Here is a 20856-nt window from a genome sequence, read left to right as displayed (position 1 = left end):
GCAGCAAGCAAGCCTCGTGCTCGCTTCAGTGCCTGGCTGCCGGCCGCCATCTTGGCTGACAGTTAATTTGCATATACTCACTGATTAGCCAATGAAAAGGGTAGCGGTCGTATGCTAATTATCATGTTTCTCTTTTATTAGTGTAGATAGATTCTAATAGCTATACTGATTATATGATAAAATGTTGATTATATAAGATACAAAATACAATTTATCAAAATTTAAAGTGTTGTACTTGGTACTGTGACTTGCTACTATGACTAGACCCAAATGAGAAAAATTTATTTGACTTTTATAATATACTCTGTGACTTCACCCTGTCTGTGGGTATATATATTGATTTCAGAGAGGAAGGGAGAGGGAGAGATAGAAACATCAATGATGAGAGAGAATCATTGATTGACTGCCTCCTATATGTTCCTACTGGGGGTCAAGCCCACCACTTCAAGCATGTCCCCTTGACTGGAATTGAATCCAGGACCCTTCAGTCTGTAGGCCAACACTCTATCCACTGAGCCAAACCAGCGAGGTCAAGTTTTGCTTGTTTGTTTGTTTAATGTCCATTTTCCCCTCCAATGCAAGTGTTTATTTTAAATTGCCATTAAATGGACCAAATTTAAAAATTATTTAAGGATCTGTAAACACATCCAGAGCATTACACTATGTACAACTATAAACGTACTATTCATAATCTTCTTTTAGACATTGCAAAATATTACTCAGGTGCTCATTTTAGGATACAATAGTTATAAATTGAGGGTTGTGATAGAGGTTTGTAATCTTTTTTCAAAGATTTAACAACTTATCTGAATACATAATTATTTGAAATGGGACAGTATACTTCTGTCAGGGGCACAACTTAACTGCTGTATGTTAGATTTTCCCTCTAACTTAGAGACTCTACAGTAGACTGCCTTTCCCTTTGAGATTTATTTTTGATTAGAGATTTCTGGGGAATTGTCCAGGGTCTCGGAACACATGGATTTACTCTCTCTCTCCTATTAGCAAGGCACAACGTTTCTGGGGTGATTTTTGAAATTTTGCTGCAAAAAAAATAAGAGAAAGAGAGTCTTTTAAAAAGTGACTTCGAAGATGTGCATCCTTTTAATCAATTACTCATTCTCACTGCACAATTTGTTTAGTGTCTCAGAGTCTCAAATGATCTTAATAGTTATCTAGACCACATTGCTCATTGTCAGCTTTCTTATAAATTATGGGGATTAGGTTAATGATCTCCAAGGCCACTTCTTGCCCTGAGTTCTAGATTATACATACAAGGTATAATGATAGCATACTAGGTATATTATACCCATATGCTTTTATTTACATTATGAATTTATTCCTCATAAGAATACTGAGATGTAGGAACACAGGTGATGGTAACCTCATTTTACTACACATTACCTGTATAATCTAGATATAAAGGTCACAAGGGTAATAGCCACCCTAGGACAGGTATCTGGATTCCACGTCTGTTTCCACTACATTTAGCAATCCAGATTGTTCAGGATCGATTCTGGTTAAGATCTGGTTTCTTGTGGCTTTGGTCTTGGTGATTTTTGTTTTCTGATTTGGATATTAAGAATCCTATCCCTATCTATGGTTTTAATCTATGAAATGTTTTGACTTATCTGATTTTCTAAACTCCAAATGCCTTGTATTTTGTTAGGTATTTAAATATTTGTCCATATTTGCATGGGTGGATGCTTTATCAGATGGGGGTCTTCAGATTATAATGTATATTTTCATTCATTTGTTCAGCAAATAGTTGAACTGTCCTATACCCTCTCTGTGTCCCTGGAATATAGCAGTGGGCACGTCAGAAAGAAGTCCCTGTCTTTGGAGGAGAATTTAAAATCTAGTGAAGTTGAGATGAATTTCATATGAATCAGAATAAAGCAAAAGTGTAATGGTGAAGAAGTTTGCTTTGAGTAACTGTTGCTATTATTCCACGGTATGGAAGCTAGACTTAAAAAAGTAGTAATTTACTGAGTACATTCTGTGTTCTACATTGTATGCATGTTCTCATTTCATCCTCACAGTACCCTGCTCTAGGTATAGTTATTATTCTCATGTTACAGATGAGAATGTTGAAGCTCAAAGTCTTAATTTTAAAAACATTTAAAACTCACAGACAAGTAGTAAGGATAACACACAAATCTATTTTCATGAAAACTATTTGATAGGAAGTTGCCAAAGTGTTACCTCCCCCCCTTCCCCCAATCTTTTCAGAATACTTTAGTATATAGAACAAGGATATTAACCCTTGCAATCACAATAAATCCTTCAAAATTAGGAAGTTAATATTGATATACTAGAGGCCCAGTGCATGAATTCAGCACCAATGGGTCACCAAGTAGATTCAAGAAAGAGTTAAGTTTTTCTCAAATGCCATCTCAAGAGTCTAGGACAGTGATGGTGAACCTTTTGAGCTCGGCGTGTCAGCATTTTGCAAAACCCTAACTTAACTCTGGTGCCGTGTCACATATAGAAATTTTTTGATATTTGCAACCATAGTAAAACAAAGATTTATATTTTTGATATTTATTTTATATATTTAAATGCAATTTAACAAAGAAAAATCAACCAAAAAAATGAGTTCGCATGTCACCTCTGACATGTGTGTCATAGGTTCGCCATCACGGCCCTAGGGGTCCCAGATTGCGAGAAGGCTCAGGCCAGGCCAAGGGACCCCACTGGTGCACGATTGGGGCTGGGGAGAGACGTGAAAGGTTGGCCAGCTGGGGAGGGGCTGTGGGAGGGCTCCAGGGTGTGTCCTGCCTGTCTCATTCAGTCCAGATCTGCAGGACCCCAGCAGCAAGCTAACCTACCAGTTGAAGCATCTGCCCCCTGGTGGTCAGTGCTCATCATAGTGACAGGTCAACCAGCTGACTGACTGCTCCCTGGTGGTCAGTGCACATCATAGTGAGCAGTTGAGAGGCCTTTGCATATCAGCATATTATGCTTTGATTGGTTGAACGGCCGACCGGTCGTCCAGACACTTAGCACATTAGGCTATTATTATTATATAGGATTACTATCATTCAATCCTTAGGCCTCATTAAAATTTTGCCAGTTATTCCAGTGAGTCTCTTAGAGCAAATTAATCCAGTCTAGAACAAGGTTTTGCACTTAGTTCATGTCTCTTTCGTCTCCTTCGGTTGGAACAGTTTCTTATTCTTTCTTTGACTTTCATGATCTTGAAACGTTTGAAGATTACAGACCAGTTATTTTGTAGAGAGTCCTTCAATTTGTATTTGTTGTGATAAGATTCAGATTGTGCATCTTTGGTAGGAATATCACAGAATTGATACGTGTTCTTCTCATTGCATGTTGTCAAGTGACACATGAATTTGTTTTTGTCCCATCACTGAAGTTGTTTACTTTCATTATATGATTAAGGTGGTGTCTGCTAGGTTTTTCCTGTATATAGCATTACTTCTCTGTGTTTGAAGCAGAAGAGGTTCAACTTGGAATTATAGTGTTATTGAAACCAGAACTCAGAACTCCTGGGTTAGTTTAGTACTAGGATTAATGTGTGATCCTAATATACTGAATTGCAACGCTGAGAATATTTCCTATAAATAAATCTTGTTTGCATGGTGCTTAGGTACTTTAGTAAGATTAGTACAGCTCTATTATAGGTTACATACTCTTAGGCCAGCATACTCTTGTATGCTGGCCTAAGAAGTGAGCCATGAGAAATTAGTTACTAAATTCCAAATAAATGAACCACAAATAAAATTTTGAAGGTAACTTGTTTGTGGGCTAAGCACTGCCTATATTGATTTTATGTTCATGGTGTCAATGAGTACTCAAGGTTATGTGCCTGTGTGTTTATCTGTGTAAGTGAACATTCTAAATAACATATGCCACAGGTTTTTAAATTTTATATTGGTTCTTACCCTTGTAATGCTTTAGTACCAGAGGTCTTGCAGGACAGGTCTTTATTTTTTTTAAATTTTCTCAAGCCAAATGGGGAAAGTAATGTTGGTATCTTCCTCCTCTCTTATCTTTGATATTTTTATTGAGAGGAAATATATATTACTAAGTCACAGGAGAAAACTTACTAATTTACTCTGAGAACTTAAAGCACTATTCACTCCCAAATTATTTCTATTTCTGAAAAGAATGCCTATTTGAGGAGAAACTTTTAACTCAATGTTTCACAAAATGTAATGTGCGTCTCACTAGATGATTTTTCAGATCATTTTGGGTGGTACACAGGTTAAAATGATAATTATGTATTTATTTTAACCTTTGTCACTAACACATGAAGTAGAGATTTCATGAAAATTACTGTTTAAAAAGATTACCAAATACAAAATTTAGTCAAATAAAAATTATTATTAAAGTAGTATAGATGGAACATGAATATGATGGAAATCATGACAGTCATATTTCAATCTTTGATGACCAGGAAACACTGATTTTATGGAAAAGATTTACTTTTTAATAGCAAAATTCAGGTAATTGTTAATTAGTTGAGGTGACATTTCTGGGGAGAGAGAGTCTGCAAAGTTGTCTTCAAGTTTATAGTATACTAGAGGCCTGGTGCACAAAATTCATGCAGCGGGGGGAAGTGTGTGTCCCTCAGCCCAGCCTGCACCCTCTCCAATCTGGGACCCCTCGCGGGATGTCTGACTGCACATGTCTGACTGGGCAGTTGGACATCCCTTTCACAATCCAGGACTGCTGGCTCCCAACCACTCACCTGCCTGCCTGCCTGATTGCCCCTAACTGCTTCTGCCTGCCAGCCTGATCACCCCCTAATCAATCCCCTGCCAGCCTGATTGATGCCTAACTGCTCCCCTGCCAGCCCGATTGTCCCTAACTGCCCTCCCCTGCTGTCCCAGTCACCCCTAACTGACCTCCCTTGCCAGCCTGGTCGCCCCCAACTGCCCTCCTCTGCTGTCCTGGTTCCCCCAACTGCCCCCCGCTGCAGGCCTGGTCACCTCCAACTGCCCTCCTCTGCTGCCTGATCACCCCTAACTGCCCTCCCTTTCAGGCTTGGTCCCTCCCAACTGCCCTCCCCTGCTGGCCATCTTGTGTCCACATTGGGGTGGCCATTTTGTGTGTTGGAGTGATGGTCAATTTGCATATCACTCTTTTATTAGATAGGATAGACAGTTCTATTCTTTTTAGTTTATTTTTTATTTTTAATATATTTTTATTGATTTTAGAGAGGAAGGGAGAGGGAGAGAGAGATAGAAACATCAATAATGAGAGAGAATCATTGATCGGTTGCCTCCTGTATGCCCCACAACGGGGATCGAGCCCGCAACTCGGCATATGCCCTGACTGGGAATTGCACCATGACCTCCTGGTTCATAGATTGGTGCTCAACCACTGAACCATGCTGGTCGGGCTGACAGCTCTAGTCTGGAGAGGCCTAGCTGGGCTTTGGAGAGGTCAGGATCACCTAGCATCAGAGCTGGGTGTGGAGTGGGCAGACTGTTTCTATCCTTCTCTTCATCAGTATCAGTTATCAAGAACTGGAATAAAAGTCATTCATCTTGAACAGACTAACACTAAGCATGGTCATTTCAGTGTCTCCTGACTACCCTCCCCTCTAATGGATGGCTCTGGTAGAACATGTTCAAATTTGTGTCATTATAAATCCACTTTGTGATGTGATCAGTTTCCTGAATCTAAGACTGATTACTGTGTACACTTCTTTCCTTCTCTGTGTTTCCAGGATTCTCTCAACATGAGGTCCTCCCTGCAGGCAGTCACTCTCTGGGGGAAGAAGGCCCCTTCCCACAGCATCACCACCATCATGATCACTGATGACCAGCAAACAATTGTGACTGGAAGTCAGGAGGGTCAGCTCTGTCTCTGGAGTCTTTCACCTGATCTAAAGGTTAGTGAAAATATTATATAGAAATAGACAACACTCACAAAATAAGCACAGCCTGTGTCTGTCTGCAATGACAGTGGAAGGTTGGCATGATTGTTAGGGAGATACTTCTTAAAGTTATAAATTGGTTTTACTTCTGGATCTGGAGAGAATGGAGTGTGACATGGTGGATCAAGATCATACTGGAAATTATATTATGACTATTGCTATTTTAGTTTCCAGATGTTATCACCCTTTAAGCTATGCTGAGTTTTACTATTTTATATCCTGAATTATATGTTTAAGTAACTGAACTACAAACGTGTAAGTGTAATTCTAAAAATGATGGCTCATTAATCTAAACAAAGGGCACCCTTGAAAACCACTATTAACTAAATGAGTAATATCTTAATTATCTGGGTGTTTCTGTCAGTTGGCCTTCCTGCTATTCTTTTAGTCTCCACTTGCCTGTGATTTTCACAGATCGTATCACAAAGCCCTAAATCCAATTTACTATTGTCGTCCTCCTGTTTCAGAACCTGACCTCACCTAAGATTTGGCCCATTGATTAGCGATTAATTGTCTATGTCCCAAGTCATAAACATTTAACATATTGGAAGAGATATTTGCTTAGTGCTAGCAGCCTGTGGACCCAATTTGAACATTTAAACTAATGATGTACTTAAAGTATACTGCCCTCATTAAGAAGCCTTTTAAAGATCAAAGACTATTTTTAGCCTTTAAAGTTTGTCACTTTAAAACCTAAATTAACAATTAATTGTAATTCTATTTTATAGTGTGATTAGTTAACATCTCCCATCACGGAGCAGTTTCACTACAGGACTGCCAAGAACTGCATAGCAGAGCAGCTCAGCTCAATGTTAATGAATATTCCTGAGAGAAGGAACTGGTGTTATTTCAACAGTTGAGCTTTGAAAACGGTGGCCCTCACACTTACTATCTCATCTCTCATGATTTAAACTCAGACCCCTAAATGGCTAAAAATGTCTTGCTATTCTTTTTGATATTGAAGTGTTGTGTTTTCTGGCTGGAATAGTTGTCTTATACTATGTAGGTTGCTATAGCTTAAGAAATTTCGAATCCTCACTTCTGTATCTTTTTAGGTATGTTCCTGGCATTTATTTAACATTTATTCAACATGCATTTGTTGAGTGGATATTATAAGTTAGGCCGTCTGCTAGGTACCTGCGTTCAAACATGAACGAGAAGACCTGGTGCTGGCTGCCCAGGGGTTGCAGTAGAGGAAGGATGCAGGCAAATGCAATGCAGCTGTGTTATAATACAAGGTATTCTAAGTAGGGCGTGGTCTGCACCGCATCATCAGTGGGGAACTAAACCCTGCTTTCCTTAGAAGCAGGTCTTTAGCTTGGGGTTAGAGCAGTGGTTCTTGCTCTCCCCACACCCCAAGAGACATTTGGTAATGATGGCAGAAACTCGTTGGTTGTTACAACTAGAAGAAGGGAGGTGCTACTGGCATGGAGTGGACAGAGGCCAGGGATGCTGTAAACATCCTCTAAGGCACCTGACAGCCCCTCACAACAAAGAGTTATCCCATCCAAAATGCCAATACTGCAGTAATGGTATTGTGAAATCCACAGTTACAGATATGCTGTAAGAACTGGAATCCGATCAACAGGGATGGAAGAAACATGGAGAACCATTAGGGAGTTTTAAATAGGAGGTTGTATCAGCATTGTGTTTTGGAAATTTACTGTGAGGACAGGTTGAGAAAGTTAATAACTCGAATAAGATACCGATTAGTATCAATGTGAGATTTTCCACATGAGAGTTCTCCTTAACATTTTCTATGGCTAACCATAGGGCCAGAAAGAATGAACATTTCTTATTTTTCTCATGAATCTCATCCAACAATGTATCAACTATTAGCAGGAAAAAAAATCTAGGTTTTTCAAAAATCAAGGACATTTTTGAATCCTTTTGGGATCGGAAAGGCAGTCAAGTGAGTGGTCCATCACTGATATTTTAATACTTAGTGGTTTAATTTTATTTTTTTTTAAAAAAAGAATATAAAAAGGCATAATTTGTGCAAGGGTGGTAGTAGGGAGGCCTTAAGGACATGGGAGATTGTAAGAGAGAGAGGACATAAATATGTGGGTGACAGAGTGGCTGTTGGGCAGTTTGAAGCTTAAGGGCATATCAAGGTGAGGACAGCAGGTAGCAGAGAAGGAAGTTGCAGGGGGTGGAGTGTAAAATAATCTGGGAGCATTTATTTTCTCTTTATACTAAACTTAGAAAGTGCCTTCCCCTCTCCAAAAGAATTCAGGTAAGAAAATACATCAGGTTCTGGGGCAGTGATGGCGAACCAATGACACGCGTGTCAGAGGTGACACGCGAACTCATTTTTTTGGTTGATTTTTCTTTTGTTAAATGGCATTTAAATATATAAAATAAATATCAAAAATATAAGTCTTTGTTTTACTATGGTTGCAAATATCAAAAAATTTCTATTTGTGACACGGCACCAGAGTTAAGTTAGGGTTTTTCAAAATGCTGACACACCGAGCTCAAAAGGTTCGCCATCACTGTTCTAGGGTCTTAAACACTCACTTGCCACCACATATAGTTGTAAAACAAACTTAAGGACACTTACTTATGCAGTCATTAGGTTACACAGATGTGGTGTTTTGTTGTTGTTGTTGTTGTTCTAGCCGTAGATCCCTCCTTCAAGTTTCTCAGTCTAATGTAGGAGACAGACTTTAAGTTGTAAAGTGGTGGGATCCCTTCTGTTTCTATAAATATGACGTATATCATATAAGTGAATGCATACAGTATTTATCCTTTTGTGACTTGCATTTTTCACTTAGCACAGTGATGGCGAACCTTTTGAGCTCGGCCTGTCAGCATTTTGAAAAACCCTAACTTAACTCTGGTGCCCTGTCATATATAGAAATTTTTTTGATATTTGAAACCATAGTAAAACAAAGACTTATATTTTTGATATTTATTTTATATATTTAAATGCCATTTAACAAAGAAAAATCAACCAAAAAAATGATTTCACGTGTCACCTCTGACACGCGTGTCATAGGTTCGCCATCACTGATAGCATAATGTCCTTAAGATCATCCATGCTGTAGCATGTATCGGAATGCCCTTCCCATTTAAGGCTCAAATATATTCCATTGTTTGTATAGACCACATTTTGTTTCTTCATTCACCCATCAATAGACACTAGGGTTGCTTCTACCTTTTGATTAATATGAATAATGCTGCTGTGAATCTGGGTGTACAACTATCTGTTTGAGTTACTGCTTTTACTTCTTTGGGGTATATATCCAGAACTAGGATTTCTGGATCATATGGCAGTTCTATTTTACATTTTTTGAGGAATTGCCAAACTGGCTTACATAGCAGTTTACATTTTATATTCCTCACCAGCAGCGTGCAAGGGTTCCAATTCCTCAACATTCTCATCAACACTTGTTATGTTCTGTTGTGTTTGTTTTATAATAGCCATCCTAATCAGTATGACATGCAATCATTGTGGTTTTGAAGGGAAAAGCTTTCTGAGGATGATGGTTGAACTGAACTCTGGAGTATGCACAAGATTTGAAGAGGAAAAGAAGGTCAGAGGAGAATGCAGACAGAATAAGTGTGTATAAGAAGCATAAGTATTTTGCTTTCAGGGAACTGGTAAAAGTAGTTGAGTAGGCCTGGAACACAGTTGAGTAGGTGAGTTGACGGTGATAGGTAGGTTAAAGGGATGGAGCAGACTCAATTTGGAGTTTGACATGCTGAGGGGTTTAGACTTTTTTTTTTTTTAACTAGCAAGAGCTAATACTACATGTTAATTAAACATGGTGCTATTGAGAGAATTGGAGATGTTTTATGCAAAGAGATAACATAATACTATATTATTACATTTGCGATTTAGAATATCACTGGGTATTAATGTGAAGGGCATTTTGAAGGGAGGGAGAGATGAGATAAGGGCCAGGGATTATGGATAGCAGACTTCTACAGCACTTTGGTCAGGTGAGTTTCTGAGCATGAACCAAATCAGTGGCCATGGGAAAGAAGAGGAAAGGAAGCCTGGACAGTTGTAAAGAAGAGAGAACTGGGCAACAGTTAGGTTGGGGTAGAGGAGCAGGAACAGTTAAAGAATCCATCCTTTCAATTTGGGGTTTGAGTGATGGGTGGGGTGGGTGGGGTAGGTGGGATAATGGCATTGTGTACTTCTATAAGGAATAGAGGTGATCAGAGAGTAGGAATAGGGAGGGAAAGAAGGTTGTTTAAGTTCTGGACATTTTGGAGTATCCAAATACTCATCAGAGGATTGGGTACGTATCTCAGTGTTTCCCTGTCTGTGGGTGTAGGATGGCAGGGCACGGATTATGCAAGCTGCTTCCTGGCTCAGGGTCTCCCCAAAGACCTCTGCTTTCCCTGGAACTTTTGTCTCCTAATGAGGAGCCTCTCCAAGTCCCATGCTAGGAACTTTCTCACTTGGGTTTGCTGGTGTTGATTGCTGGTATTCATCACACCTTTGAGCATAAAAAGGGTGAGCTGAACATGTATTTCCTTAGTATTGGAATGCTCTATTTTCTTTCTGTTTAATACTCACAAGGAAACGTAACAATGACAACATGAAGAAAGAATGGTGATACCTGAATAAAATTCTAGTTCATATTTACCAACTTTGTATTATTGGGCAAATGACTTACATTCTTTGAACCTTGATTTCCTCACCTTTGAAATGAAGATTAAGCACTGTTCATAGTGTACGAGTGCCTGGGATTTGGTAGACGCTGCTCAACTTGTGTGTTCTTTGCTTTTTATCATCTGTGCCATTGGAGGTACCTGGGGTGGGGGTTGGGGTGGAGAGACAGTGCTTCATAGAGGGAGAGCCAGTGGATAGAAGTAAAGATCTCCTGGCTTTCATCATGATAATGACTAGGTGTGATTGCAGAATTTTTAAATTATTCTTCACAGCAGTTCTAAAATATGATAAAAATAGGAGACTAGTGAATTAACAAGCTTATTCAAGTGCATGTGGGAATTTAGTAGCAGAATGAGAACTTCATATGAAAAGCAATGGTGTTCCATTCCGATATCTTGTCCGTAGTGGATTTTCTCTGGAGGAGGGAATGTCCTGATGTGCCCCAATTTATTCTTTAATTTGGTCTGCAATATGTTGGACATGGGGTTAAATTCCTAGGGGTAAGCATTCCAAGTATGATGATGGGGACGTTTATTAATGTTGTTCTGAGTTGGAACCTTCTGAATTTCCCAGGAATAAGGTAAAGAGTCAGAACTTGGATTGTAAGTGATTCTAATCAACTACAAAACCCTCCTTGTAGCACTTGAAATGTAGTCTGATAACAGACTTTAAAAAAATATATTTCTGGTTATGATAAAAATAAGATGAAGGCAGAGAACAATTACGCTATGAAATAATTTGTTCTCATTGATATGGTTGGGTTATCATCCACATACATCTATGTCTGCAGAGTTCAGGGAAAAAAAATCATGAATATTAATTCATTAGGAAATTAGATTTTTATTACGCATGAGACAAGTTTTATTAACCACACACTTTCTAGTTATTCAAATTAAATTTTAGTCTCTTAATACAACTTCTCCATTTCAGGGGATCTTGCATGTTTTCCATTTTTTAGTTTGATTTTTATAATCAAGTTTTACAAAATAATGAGGGATAGACTTCTTTCACAAATGAAATAATGGGAGGATTAGGCCTTAGTGCCATAGTTTTAAATTCACAGATTAGAAAAAAAACTGGCATTTTAAATAATAGGTTAGTTGCAATTTCATTTTTAATATAGAAAAGTTTATTTCAAAGGCAGGAAGTCAAGTAAGGAATTATAATGGTTAGAAAAGGAAAATATTTTTGTGTGTGTTTTGTAAACCCATTTCTGAATTCTGAACCTAGCATATTAATATCCTACTATCATATGAGGCACATTTTGTGCATAATAAACATCAACACTGACTTATTTGTATTCAAAAGCCAGATGTTGCAAAACTGGTCTGGCCACCTTCTAGGTTTCATGGTGGATACAAAACCAAAAACAAACCAAAAAATTTATACAACACAGTTCCTTTACTTAGAAGTTTATTGTTCTGTGGATTTGGCTATGCCACGTATCAGTTTTCCTGATGTGTGTAACATAACACAACAGGATTTCCTGAGCAGAATTTTAAACATATACGTGTCGTGCATATTTTTGTATGTTTTTAAATGAAATGCTTACAGCTCTTTAAAAGCTTCCCCTCATCATTTTCAGATTTCAGCCAAAGAACTTCTGTTTGGTCATTCAGCTTCAGTAATATGTGTGGCGCGAGCCAGAGACTTCTCTAAACAGCCCTATGTCGTTAGTGCTGCTGAAAATGGGTAGGTATGATGTGTGAAACTTTGTACGCGTCTCCATTTCCTCCCTATTTTTAAAAACTGATGGGGCACAGAGTTCTAGGGTCAAAGGAAACCTTAGTGATTAACATGTTCCTTTTGTACATAGATTTTGAGTGGTTGAGTCATTTGTGTGATGGTCCCGAGGAATGTAATCAGTACTATGGCTCCCAATATTGAAACATCCCAGTGCGTGTGTAGCCTGCCTTCTCGCAGCCTCACTGTGTAAAGGATACTGGCAAATGCCAGCGATTATAGAATTGAAAGTGGAAAAGTCGGGGTGCTTGTCTTTTTTCATGTAGCAACTCACTTTGAGCTCTTAAGCAAACCCATCCAAGCCTTCGCAGTTCTGTGAAACAATTCAGTTGTTACAATCCTCATGTTGTACACTTGTCTGAAGTCATTATAAAATGAACAGAGGAGAGGATTCAATTGTAAGTGGAATGGTGCGAGAGAGAAGGGAAAGGAACATAGACAGTGATTTGGGTCTAGGGGAAGCTGGCCCCCACTGATGAGTTATTTGCCAGAGTATACTCAAGAATACAAAATGGAATTAGCATGCATTTGTGAATGAGGGATTGGGTTACTGGTTGAAACAAGAGAACCCCTCCTTTTTTGGTTTTAATCCGAAGAGAAATTACATGGCTCTAATTTCTGAGAACCAAAAATAATGAGGAATCAAGTGTCCAACCTGGAGAAACTAAATAGTTTATAACAAAACAGCTAGAGGAACTGATATCTAAAAAGTATATTTACATAGCTTGTACCAAAGAAGTACCTATTCCCATAATTGTTATACTTAGAGAGATTGAATTTTGGACAAGGCTAAATAAAGTGAAATGTCTTAGTACCTTCTTTTTTAACAGTTGCCAGTAATTCTCATACAATAGGGCTGCCACAAAACCTGCTACACATACTGAAATATGTATTCCCACTCTAGAGAGTTTGGGTGTGTGTGTGAATTTTTTCTGAGTCTACTTGGAGAACTGAAAGAAATAATAGCTATGTGAGAAATAGATCTGAAATGTAACTGAGTTCAAGATTGAGGTTTTTGCCCACAGTGGTCTAGCTCCAAAAAAGAGTCTAGAGTTAATGGACATATTCTTGATGATGAATTCAGCTGTATGAATCCTGTGAATATGATTATTAAACAGCCAAGGAGTCTAGTTTGGTCTTCCTTTTCCAATAGAATTTGAATTTTCTAGAACTCTGTGTATTTGGTATCCAAAACGTATCCTGCATCTATAATATATTTCTTAGAGCTACTGCATATTTAACATATTCTAATTTAATCTCTTAGAAATTATGAAAATTACTAGACTTGGCCTATTATTTCCCAAACAACAATGATTTTGTATAGTTTTCAGAAGTCCTAGGATATGGCTGGGTGCTTAGCCTTTTTGCCTCCAAGATGATCAGAGGGGACATAAAATTGCCTCATAACCCAGTTTTTCATGTGTTTTTCCCCCCTAAGTATTAAATGATAAGCATAAATCCTAAGATTCAGGAATCCCAGTAAATTCTGAGGTAAATGAAAGGAAATAGACAATTGGAGACCTGTTAAGAGAGAGAGAGAGAAGATCCTAAAGTAGTCAGTGAGAAAAAGCATTATTTACAAAGGAATGCTAATTAAACTGAGCTGACTTCTCAACTCTAAGTGAAAGTAGACACAGGGAAACATCTTCAGATGATATCTATCAATTTTGAAGTGTATCTCTAGCAAATATACCTTCAAAACACAGGGCAAAATAGCAACATTGAAGTCATACTAGTAAAACTTTCCATCGCTGCCAACAGATGTTCTATAAGTAACAAAATTCTAAATTATGTTCTTGAGTAAGGACAGTGATTTCAGAAGGGAAATCTGAGATGGGAGAAGGAATATTGAACAAAAAAGAGCAAATATTTTAAAAATGCAAATAAACATAAACTGTAAGACACAATAATATTTATTTACACTCCCCACCCCATCGCCTCACAATCCTAATCAACAGTTTCATATAATAGTGTAGTGATCAGATTCCAAATGTTCTGGTATTTTAGCAGTATGTGAAGATGTTGATTAACTTTAGACTTTAAGCCAGATGTACATGGTGACATTTCCAGGGTACCTGCTAAAAGAACAGACAAAAGAAATAAAAATAAAACAAATAGAATATATAACTTCCAACTTAAAAAAAGAAAAGAACAACATGTTGTTTAATCCAAAGAAGACACAAATTAAATGGGACAAATAGAAAGCACAAAAAATGATAGTTGAAATAACTTGGAATAGAACAGCAATCTAAATTATGTAAAGGTTCTAAGCCCTTCAATTAAATTACAAAGATTGGCAGACAATTAAAAATAAAACACAAACCGGCATAAGGACATGGAAAAGTTAAGTGTAAGTGGATGGAAAAAATATTTATCAGATGAATAACAACCAAAATAAGGTTGATCTGGTAGTATTAATATTTTGTATTAATAAATATTTTATATTAACACATATTCTTTAGGGCAAAAAGTCTTGGCATTGATAAAGGGGGCTTTTGCATATTAGTAAAACTTTTAAGCACCAGCAAGAGATGAGACTAAAGAGATCGGCAAACATCCTTACTGGAGCTTGCATCAGATTACCTGCACAGCTTGTTTAACTAAAATGTGTGGGACCCACCTTGGAGGAATGGGTTGAGGTTCAAGAATTTGCATTCTCTAACACCTTCCTGGACATTGCTGGAATATTCCAGGACATTGCTCATGCTGGTGGTTCAGAGAACATATTTGGAGTAGAGAGGGTAGAAACATCAGCATCACTAGGGAAACTTTGCCTGATGCCCAGGCTTCAAGCCTGGACAATATGATTTAATTAGCCTGGCTTGATGATGTCTGGGTTGGGTCCCAGATATCAGTAATTTAAATATATATTATTGTATTCAGAGAGAGGAAGGGAGAGGGAAAGAGAGAAACATCAGTGATGAGAGAGAAATCATTAATCGACCGGCTCCCAAATGCCCCTCCCCTCACTTGGGATCAAACCCGCAACCTGAGCTTGTGCTCTGACTGGAAATTGAACTCTGACCTCCTGGTTCATGGGCTGATGTTCAATCACAGAGCCACTCTGGCCAGGCCAGACATTAGTACTTTTGAAAACTCCCTGATAATTCTAATGGATAGCCAGAGTTGAGAACCACTAGTTTAGAGATAGACTTACCTAGGAACAGGTTAACTGACCAGGAGATGTTCGAAACTCCATGCGCTAGGACTCCAACACAGAAATATGAATTTAAAATTTCTGAGGGTATTTTTTGAACTATTCCCAGAAGAATTGAGAACCATGCTGATAAACTCAAATTCCTTTAGAGATAAAAATTTTATATTGATGACTGCTTAAGATTCTATTTTTTTTACTTTTGACATACATTTGTTTTTTTCGTTTTGTTTTTTTTTTGTTTTGTTTTTACCTTTGAGATACATTATTTCACTTTCCACCATTCTTTCAGTCTTTTTTTTCAGACACACACAGATACTCTCACCCATGACTCAAGTTATTTTTGGAATAAGGTTGGATATTAACAGAGATGAAAAAACATGAATATTTTCTTTCTAGAACATGGTTTCTTAACCTTAGTACTCATGACATTTGAACCACTAGAAAATTCTTTGTTGTGGGGAACATCTTATGCATTCAAGATGTTTAGCAGCATTCTGGTCTTTCTCCACTAGATGCCAGCCGTGTGTTCCTAAATTGTGACAACCCAAACTATCTCTAAACGTTGCTAAATATCCTTTGTGGGGCAAAGTCACCCAGGTTGAAAATCACTGATTTAAAAATTGAGCCCTGGTTTCTGACTAGAAAAGCAAAAAAGAGCCTGAAAATCACAAAGTACAATTAATAATATTAGTCCATATCTTGTTTCTTAATAGCTTCTCCCTTAATGCCAATAACACTTTCATTTCTTCCACAAAAAATTGTGTCAAAATAGAAGAATATTACAGAACCATTCTGAAACAGCCATTTTGATTTTTGTGAACAGAAACCATAGAGATTTAAACTGCCTTACACTAGATGCATTTTACAGCTGTATTTCATAACTGTGTTTATCTGTTTGTAACATATATGTAATCAAGTCAGTTTTCTAAACAACAAAAATTTTTTAAACATTAAGTTGCAAGGATGACTTCAGGATTTCAGAGGCAAAGAAATAAACCCCATCGACTATAGACCAAATGTGGCCTCTTGGTGGCACTGTTCAAAAATGCTAAAATGCTACCTGGGCTCCACAAGACACAGCGGTCTTGATGCATTATGCTTTTCAGAATATGTAGTTTAAGAATCAACCATGACCAAATGTGGCCTCTTGGTGGCACTGTTCATTTTTGCAAAAATGCTACCTGGGCTCCACAAGACACAGCGGTCTTGATGCATTATGCTTTTCAGAATATGTAGTTTAAGTTCAGTGAAATCAACCATTTTCAAGAGGAGGCGGTTTCCATGGAAAGATTGTTGTACTGTCAGTCCAAAAGGCTGTGATAGCTGTATCCTCACAATCTGTTGCAGGTCAGGTTGGCAGTAAGGGAAGGTATGCAGGCTGGCGGCAGGGTGTAATTACCCAGACAAAAAGACACAGATACAGTGTGTCATCCCTGCTAATGACCACGGCATTTTCTTGCCCAGTAATCTGTAACAAAAAGGCCCATAAACGATCAGGCCGCATTTAAGTGCAGCGCTAAAGAAAAACTTAGTGGCACAAAAATTATTCCAGCCAATTGAGTGGAAATGACAGAGAATAATACGAGGTTATCTCTGCTAGGGAGATGTGTGTGTGGAATGTCACCAACGGGCAGTGCGTGGAGAAGGCCACCCTTCCCTACAGGCACACTGCAATCTGCGTAAGTACGGGCGCTTCCTTCAGCACATTTCTGGGTTCTGCGACTCCTTCAGGGCATCGCCATGCTCACATTCAAAGACATGTCTTTGGAGGATATATTTTTTTCTTGAATGCTTTATTTTTGTCATTGGACTATAATGAGGCCAGTTATCATCTTTTATTTTGCCATTTTTCTTCCTCCAAAGTTATTGTTCAGCCAATTTTTTCTGATTCTTAGAATAGATAAGTTTGAAAGACAATTTTCTTATTTTTTCCTTAGGTACACTCACAACACACACACACACATACACACACACACACATACACACACACACACACACAGAAAGATTTTAATGATGTGCTATTTTATGAAGCAACAAGAGGTGCTTGATCTTTTATTTTGCCATTTTTCTTCCTCCAAAGTTATTATTCAGCCATTTTTTTCTGATTCTTAGAATTGATAAATTTGAAAGACAATTTTCTTATTTTTCCCTTAGGTACACTCACAACACACACACATACACACACACACACAAAGATTTTAATGATGTGCTATTTTACGAAGCAACAAGAGGTGCTTGTTTTTTTTTTTTTTTCCTGGTTTCCAATTTTAACCTTTTTTGTGTGGTTAGATTCTGATTTTGTTATCCATGAAGAGAGCAAGAGGCATAGTCATAACCTTTGTAATCGCTTCCCAATATTGAATACGGATCTTGGCTTTTGGTAGACGGACTCCAGCATAGATGTAAGGTAGTCGCAGGATCCCAGTGGTGCTGACAGATTTTCGTATTTCACTCATTGCTTTTAGCATCCATGACCTGCACTGCAACACGAACAAACTCTCTTCAGTGACCAAAACTGGTGCAGTGAGAGAGCCTCAAGGGTAGACTATACTACGCAATCTTTAATGAAAGCCATTCTCAAAACTTACTCAGCACCAGAATTCCTCAAACGCTCTTCAAAGCTTTTATCTCTTCTTAACATGTAGCAATGTTGCTAGAATAAGGAATCTGTGTGTTTTTTGTTGTTGTTGTTTAGTTCTACACAGCACTCCAGAAATAACAGACTTGCGAACTTTCCATGATTTGGAATAAGATTCCCTCTTCACGAAAGATCCCCCTTTCTATAAAGAAATTATGAAATACAAATGAGACTAAAGTGCAAAATCAACACTTTAGAAGTAGGGAATAACTTAAGTCAAAGAAATTTTAGTTGCTCTTCAGCCTGATACCTTAATTGAATAGATGATAAAATTAATATCCAGAGAATTTATATTAATTGCTAGTGATAATTACATTTTTGCTTGAATTCCATTTGCACAGTATTACCACTGCTCATTCCGGATGACAGGAGAAGGCTGGCTTCTATGCTGTGGAGAATATCAAGACATTCTTATAATTGACGCCAAAACCTTGGTTCTAGTTCACACTTTCACATCGTCCCAATCTCCTGATTGGATCAATTGCATGTGCATTGTTCACTCCATGAGAATTCAAGGTAATGGTTGGGTAATACATAACACTAAGAGATTGATATATAAAAATATCACTTTGGAACTATTTGTTAAGTTATTGGGCAAACATTTAGAATGCTCTTTATGTTTACTTGGTAGTGGGGATAGCTCCCTAAGCCAGATTAAGAAAAACTGGGAACACCCAGGCAAGTGGTTCAGGGTGTTGTTGGAAAGTCGGCACAAGGTTAAAATGTGGAAGAGGAGAACCCGTGTGCCCACCACCCAATTTTGCTTGGTACATTTTTAAAAGTGACAAGAATGGGTTTCTTGTGAATTAGCAGGACTCTTGGAACTTTGATCCTGCTGTATCTTCTAGCTGTGCTAGTGAAGAGAATTTCATTTCTATCATGAGTGACTGCCCAGGAAAAGGAAGGCTGGCTCCATACTGACATCTGGAATAGGAAGGTGTGATATTGCCACCAGGACGGTTTTTATGTGATTCTGCTTTTAGTGCGGCTCTCCTTTTCTATGGGGTCACTTTGGAATTTTAAAATCAATGTAAAACCTAATCTAAAATGTTTATTTAAGAAAACAACAAAGCTGAATATTTTCCACTGGCATAGACCTGCATAATCCCTAAAAGACTATGAAATGATCTTTACATCAACCAGTCATTGCAGTGGTCAGCTGATATGCAACCATTGTTGTTTTTGCAGAAGATTCTCTCTTGGTGGTATCAGTTACTGGTGAACTCAAAGTGTGGGATCTCTCTTCATCTATCAACAGCATTCAGGTGGGCTTGTGAAACTTTTCCCCCTCCATATTTATGGACATATTTTAAATTACAGGGATAGTACATGCTTATTTTTGGAAGTTCAAATCATATAGAAGAGTTTACATTTTATCTCTGTGTATCTCTGTGTGCTTCCCCTATTCCTCTTCCTGCTTCCAGTGCCAGGGGTGGGCATTGGAAACAGTTGAAGTGTGTCCTTCCATCCTTTTATCCATGCACATCAAATGTTTTTATCTACACACACACACACACACACACACACACACATACACACACACACACACAGATTATGTTTTAATTAAAAATACAAATTGTAGAAGAATCTCATTCTGTCCCATACAGCAGGAGACCCCCTTTCTTCTGGGGGTGTGTGAGCAGTGGCAGGGAGATCACTATGCACAGCCGGGGGTCACATACCCTGGGGGTCCAGTATATTCCCCTGCTCCCTGGCTTTAGGCTACAAGTTGAGGTGATGGACAAAAGAACAGTCCTAGTGTTTGTTGTGCTTGCTGGTGAGGGAATTGTTTTGGCTGCTCCCTGGGGCTCTGGGCTCTCCTCAGGAGTGTCTTGAATGAGGAAGCCTCGGAATTGTATTGGCATCCTGAGGCCAAGAAACTCACACCCAGCAATGTCAGATTGAGAATATAGTGTTCTGGCCACTCTTCCATCTTTTCAAAGCATTTTGTGTATTTTTCTGTGATGGCAATTAAGATATTGCAGGGTTTAAAATTTTATTTTCCTTTTTTTTGGTTTGTCTTTCTGCCAAGTCTGAATGTCAGTAACTTAATCTTGACATCCTCAGCATCCAGCCTAGTCCCCCACAGAATGTTTGTTGAATGAGTTTACATGTTGAATCCTTGAGTCCAATGGGTTTCCTGCTCATGGTATTTTCTGCAAAGTAACTTCGTAGTTCAGAAGACTAAACAGGAAACTGGGGATACTTTTCATTTTTTAATAATGGTGTGATCTACTTCAGGTGTTCAGAGGAGCAAATCTTCTGATGCAGTTGCATGTAAATGACCTAGAACTAGTACTAAAATGTTTTCATTCCTTTTGATTGAAGGAAAAGCAAGATGTCTATGAAAAGGAATCCAAATTTCTTGACTCCCTGAACTGCCGGACAATACGATTTTGCACATATACAGAGAGACTTCTATTGGTGGTATTTTCTAGATGTTGGAAGGTATTATAAAATAACATAATAAATACCAATGATATACAAATATAAATTTTTAATTTTTTTCTTGTTCAGTGCAACAGTTATAAGAATTTGATTTAAAATATGATACAAACTCTTTATAATGTTATTACCACAGCATGGATGACCTGTCTTTTATGACTGACTTTTATTAGTTCTGCTGTTTTGCCTCTCAGGAGATTATACATGTAATAGTAAATGCTCATGTTATTAATAACAAATCATATTAATAAGGGGCATTTATCTCTAGATTATTTTCAAAAGTTGATGCTAACTCTTTAGAATTAAAAATAAAACTAATACTTTCACCTACATAA

At 38.0% G+C, this 20856-nt stretch overlaps 1 protein-coding gene across 3 annotated transcripts in view; it reads left to right on the top strand.

The window, feature by feature from the left end:
- Nucleotides 1-20856, top strand: part of WDR72 (WD repeat domain 72) — a 182005-nt gene that overhangs the window by 4989 nt on the left and 156160 nt on the right. For all 3 annotated transcript variants that reach the window (XM_014530071.1, XM_014530069.1, XM_014530070.1), the window contains exons 2-7: nt 5699-5863; nt 12124-12230; nt 17039-17117; nt 18418-18592; nt 19265-19341; nt 20405-20524. In XM_014530071.1, coding sequence (XP_014385557.1) covers nt 5699-5863; nt 12124-12230; nt 17039-17117; nt 18418-18592; nt 19265-19341; nt 20405-20524 — 723 coding nt within the window. The remainder of the gene's footprint in view (nt 1-5698; nt 5864-12123; nt 12231-17038; nt 17118-18417; nt 18593-19264; nt 19342-20404; nt 20525-20856) is intronic.

This window comes from Myotis brandtii, unplaced genomic scaffold (assembly GCF_000412655.1).
Source record: "Myotis brandtii unplaced genomic scaffold, ASM41265v1 scaffold709, whole genome shotgun sequence".
NCBI classification, from domain to species: Eukaryota; Metazoa; Chordata; class Mammalia; order Chiroptera; family Vespertilionidae; genus Myotis; species Myotis brandtii.
This window is presented reverse-complemented; position numbering and strand designations above follow the sequence as displayed.